The 6,000-nt window shown below is 40.3% G+C and overlaps 1 protein-coding gene across 1 annotated transcript in view; it reads left to right on the top strand.

Annotated features, from left to right (window-relative positions):
- Positions 1–4,474, top strand: part of nrn1la (neuritin 1-like a) — a 60,777-nt gene extending 56,303 nt beyond the window's left edge. The window contains exon 3 of the mRNA XM_011476345.4: positions 3,449–4,474. Within this exon, the coding sequence (XP_011474647.1) occupies positions 3,449–3,746 (298 nt within the window). The 3' untranslated portion in view covers positions 3,747–4,474. The remainder of the gene's footprint in view (positions 1–3,448) is intronic.
- The last annotated feature ends 1,526 nt before the right edge of the window (positions 4,475–6,000 follow it).

Here is a 6,000-nt window from a genome sequence, read left to right on the forward strand (position 1 = left end):
GTGGAAGTAATCATTTAGATTCAGCAGGTTAGGCAGTAATCAGAAGAAATTATACTTAGTTTCTCAAAAAATTCGCTTCTGCAGAGATCATTTGTGTTTTAGAAAAGCCACTTATGCCTCTGGTTCATTTTTTGACTAAAGAAGAGCTCAAGGACAAACGAACCCGTCCACCTCCACTGACTGTCGCACTGAAGCAGACACACAGACTTGATATAAAATTAGTTAGTAGTTAAACCCTTTAGTGCCTCTGATGCCTATGATTTACACACACACATGTACACATAAAAACACACACTCACCTAGACATATACACCTGCACACACACATGCCTGCACACACACTAGTAAACAAATACACTTGCAAACATACAGATTTGCAAACACACATCCCTCTGAATACACACATATAACATACACCTGTGAACACACAGACCTGCACACACGCATCGCTCTGAATGCACACATATGATAACACACACCTGTGAACACACACACCTGTAAACACATACACCTGCAAACCCACAGACCTGAAAACACGCATCGCTCTGAATGCACACATATGATGACACACACCTGTGAACACACACACCCGTAAACACATACACCTGCAAACCCACAGACCTGAAAACCCGCATCGCTCTGAATGCACACATATGATAACACACACCTGTGAACACACACACCTGTAAACACATACACCTGCAAACCCACAGACCTGAAAACCCGCATCGCTCTGAATGCACACATATGATAACACACACCTGTGAACACACACACCTGTAAACACATACACCTGCAAACCCACAGACCTGAAAACACGCATCGCTCTGAATGCACACATATGATAACACACACCTGTGAACACACACACCTGTAAACACATACACCTGCAAACCCACAGACCTGAAAACACGCATCGCTCTGAATGCACACATATGATGACACACACCTGTGAACACACACAACCGTAAACACATACACCTGCAAACCCACAGACCTGAAAACCCGCATCGCTCTGAATGCACACATATGATGACACACACCTGTGAACACACACACCCGTAAACACATACACCTGCAAACCCACAGACCTGAAAACACGCATCGCTCTGAATGCACACATATGATAACACACACCTGTGAACACACACACCTGTAAACACATACACCTGCAAACCCAAAGACCTGAAAACACGCATCGCTCTGAATGCACACATATGATGACACACACCTGTGAACACACACACCTGTAAACACATACACCTGCAAACCCACAGACCTGAAAACACGCATCGCTCTGAATGCACACATATGATAACACACACCTGTGAACACACACACCTGTAAACACATACACCTGCAAACCCACAGACCTGAAAACACGCATCGCTCTGAATGCACACACATGATAACACACACCTGTGAACACACACACCCGTAAACACATACACCTGCAAACCCACAGACCTGAAAACACGCATCGCTCTGAATGCACACATATGATAACACACACCTGTGAACACACACACCTGTAAACACATACACCTGCAAACCCACAGACCTGAAAACACGCATCGCTCTGAATGCACACACATGATAACACACACCTGTGAACACACACACCCGTAAACACATACACCTGCAAACCCACAGACCTGAAAACACGCATCGCTCTGAATGCACACATATGATAACACACACCTGTGAACACACACACCTGTAAACACATACACCTGCAAACCCACAGACCTGAAAACACGCATCGCTCTGAATGCACACATATGATAACACACACCTGTGAACACACACACCCGTAAACACATACACCTGCAAACCCACAGTCCTGCAAACACGCATCGCTCTGAATGCACACACATGATAACACACACCTGTGAACACACACACCCGTAAACACATACACCTGCAAACCCACAGTCCTGCAAACACGCATCGCTCTGAATGCACACACCTGTGAACACACACCTGTGAACACATACACCTGCAAACACACAGACCTGCAAACACGCATCGCTCTGAATGCACACATATGCTAACACACACCTGTGAACACCCATTCTTCCAAACACACACAGCAGCAAGCACATACATTTGCAAACACACACACCTGTGAACACCCCCCCCCCCCATACACACACACTTCCAAACAAACACAGCAGCAAGCACATACAACCACACTCACATCTATCTGTAAATAAACACACCTACAAACACACACTTGTCAACACACATACCTGCAAAAAAATGTTTATTGAAACCCCTACACCTGCAAACACAGACACATCTGCATACACACACACCTGTAAACACACAAACCTGCAAGCACACGCATGTGCTCCTGCACACACAGCTCAGCAGCAGGTAAATCCTTTCTCCTGCAGCTTCTGAAAACTAAGGTGAGCCCCTCATGTGGTTTTGTTTAATACATCGACAAACATACACAAAAATGCAGTGAATGGTTTACCAGTTTAGTAAATTGTGTCTACTTAAATACTGCTTCTCTGTCATCTTTGAAAGCTTAAAGGATTTACCAGCTTCACCCCCATTTATCCACACACTCATGCACTGATTGTTGCTGGCAGAGCTGAACTGCAGGAGGGTCACCAACACGGTTGTCATGGTCATGCTTACAGACACTTTAACATGTTAGAATGCTGAGCAGGAACCAAAGCTGCAATCTTCCAATCAGAGGATGACTGTTCTACATCTGTTCTGTCTACTCCACAAAGACAGCAGCTGTGCACATGAGTCTGTTAGAGCTACATGTGTGCTAGATTGGTTTGATTTGATTTCTGTCACCGACAAAAATGAAAAAGGAAAGCTTTTTTCATGTCAAAAAAAGTTCACACGAGAGGAAAACACTTAGCGAGACTGCCTCACATCACAGCGACAAAGTGTTTCATCTCATTTGGATTTATTTGTCTGGATTAGATGGTGGGGATCAATTACTTTAGCTGCTGCAGAGATAAATCAAAGTGCAGTACTTAGAGACAGCTGGATTTACCAATGTGATCTTTTTGCACTTTTTATGGAACTCATTAAACATTTAAGCAGCAATTATAGGAGCTTCTAACTTTGGGAGAAACTTAAAAGCCAACAAACAAATCGGTTTGATTTATTTCTCCACTGTGTTTTAATAAATGAAAAATCTCTAAACTGTTCATATTGTTTGCTCATTAACTTGTGTCAAGCAGCAGCAAACTACTTACAAATAACCAGAAATGTTGTAATAAAACGTTGACAAATGTTTACATCATGTCTTTTGCTGTAATAAATTCACTTTCTAAACAAACGAAAACTTCTTCTACCAAAGTGACTGTTTTAATTTTGAAAATATGCCAATGTAGACTTCACAGTTCATTTTTTTCAAGTGTCATGAGGCTTTAGATGTAAATTCCACTTGTCTTTTTTTCCACCTTTCCTCTCTGCAGGTCATGGGATGAGTTTCATGACTGTGCCAACTTGGCGATGGCTGGATGTCCTGAGGAGGCTGCGGCCGTCTGGGAGTCTCTTCGTCAGGAGTCCAAGAAGATGCAGTTCTCCGGAAACCTCTATGACATGTGCTCCAACCGCAAGAGTCACACAGTAGCCTCCTCCAGGCCTCGCGGCTCCCAGAAGAAAGAGGAGGTCAATCAGGAGTCTCTAAGAGGGCACGCCAACCATCTTGCAGGCGACCTTCACACTCTGGTGTCACTGTCTCCAGTGCTGCTCTTGTTGCTTTGGATATAACCACCCTGAGAAAATGGGACTAGTGTAAATACAAACAAACTTTGTGTATTTTTCTCTTTCCACAGGTCTGTAGACTTTCCACCGCCTCCTCTGCTTTGCTAGGGATAAATCTTTCTAACTGCATGCTCAGAGGCCTGACAGGTTTTTTTTTTAAAGAACAAATCTCTTTTAAGAACTGCTGTGCCGTTTCCTGTATATTCTCTGTCCTTTAATTAGTCTCTGTTGGAAAATCATACAATGCAACAGAACTTCTGTAAAAAAAGAAAAAAAAAGAAAAAAGAAAGGCTTGAGGACACATACATAGTTTAACAGATGCATAAGAGATTCTGTCATCATTCCCTGTCCTCTTAAATCTTGCTCCAGTAAGCTTGCATGTGATGGAATTCATCTTTTTAACTGTAAAATGAAAGATGTAAACGAAAGCCACTGCGGTTTGTTCCAGTTGAAGACTTTACATTGTAGCTTTTTTCACTTTGTTAAATGAAATGCTGTAGTGTCTGCTGTCATTCATTGGTAAGATTATGTTCTCTGTTTTTCTCTACCATGTTTTTGAAAACTGACAGAAAAATTGAACAAATCCTTTCAATCTCCATCAAAGCTCTTGTTGGCCAAAAGACACGTCCAAATACCAACTAACAATGGATACCACCAAACGTCCATTTAGGAAATGACTGAACCAGACAAACTTTAACAAATAGAATATGTAAACAATAAATAATTTTATTGTATATGATGGGTTTGTACGTTTTTGCTCCACAATGTCCTGTTTTAATGGTAAAATCCCCAGCAGAGGTTATTTTGTTATTTTGCTGCAACCAATACATCATTTTTTCTCTTGGTTTGCTTTACAGTGACTGTCATTGTTTTTTTTTATTTTTTGCTCATAGTTGTTGTAAAACAATTTGCAACAAACTGATGGAGAAAAAAGCAGATCAGCCGAGATTTGTCATCCGTTGTGGTTGATTTTCTTTTTTTTTTTTTTTATCCAAAAGAACCCATGGTAACATCAGTGTAACAGAAAAAAATCAGAAATGTGTTAAGTGGTTCACTTGGATTTTGGTGTATTCTACATTCAGGAACATGGGTCTGGGTTCTTATGGGTTATAGTTTGTGAAAGGTTAGGAAACTAAACAAAAAAATCAGAATGTAAGAATTGGGGTTCTGAAATTTACGCAACATATTGGGCCACAACTATTCCAGCATTTAGGCAATTCTTTTTTAATGTGATTAGAAATTAAAGTTCTGGATTTATGTAATTTACTGTATTATTTTTACAACTATTCCAAACTGTTGTAGCTACATACTAGGTTAAAACTCTAAAAAGTTATAACATCGGTGCTTTAAATGCTTCTTTTTATTTGGAGAGAACACCAGTTCTTCACTTTTAACCCTTTAACTCTCGAGGTGTCGCCGGTGACAGCTGAATAAGTCACGCTCTTTGACCTACTGTAGCTCTTCGTCCGTTTACGTGATCACTGTGAATCAGCTGATTCAGACGCAGAGAAGACCGACTTTTACATTTTGGCTTTTCACCGCTACATTTACATTAATTGGTTAAAGAGTTAAGGTAGCTAGCTGAAAGAGCTTTAGCTCCAGTGTTGACATTCTTTCTGAAGGGTAAAACAAACTAAACCACATTGTTGAATTTATTTTTTGGTTGTTGACGTATTGTTGCTTTGTTTCCATTGCCGAGGAATATATGGAGATATTTTTAAATACATTTTAACAATTCATATGTACAGTGGTCCCTCCCTTGATCAAGGATTATCTATCGCAGTTTCATCGATTTTTTTTTTTTTTTTTTTTTTTTTTTTTTTTTTTTTTTTGTGTGTGCAATTTGTCAAACAATCTCCTTTGTGCAGAATGAATTCGGTTTGCCACAGTTATATACATTTTCATCGCGAACAGATTGACATTTACATTCTAAAATATTGGACTTTGACAGTCAGAAAAAAGTGTAAATGTTGTCTGAGAAAAGTGTATAAAATGTGTAGTGAGGTGTTTTATAACCTATTGCAGGTTATTTTTAGAACATAACCCCGGGTAACACTGTTTTAGATGGCTGGTAGCGATCTTCCAAGACTTTCAAAACTTGTATCATTTTTCCCTAAATTCTGGTAGTTTCAGCTTCAGAGTCCACGAACATTTGCAACTAGTTTAACTTTGTGGTCGTAAGAGATACAAATGATTGTCCTGTTACCTTTAAAGCATTGGCTTTAATGTTTTACACCTAAATTTTGAAATTTGGGGAGAG

This window comes from Oryzias latipes, chromosome 6 (genome assembly GCF_053564925.1).
Source record: "Oryzias latipes strain Hd-rR chromosome 6, Olatipes_Hd-rR_3.1".
NCBI lineage: Eukaryota > Metazoa > Chordata > Actinopteri > Beloniformes > Adrianichthyidae > Oryzias > Oryzias latipes.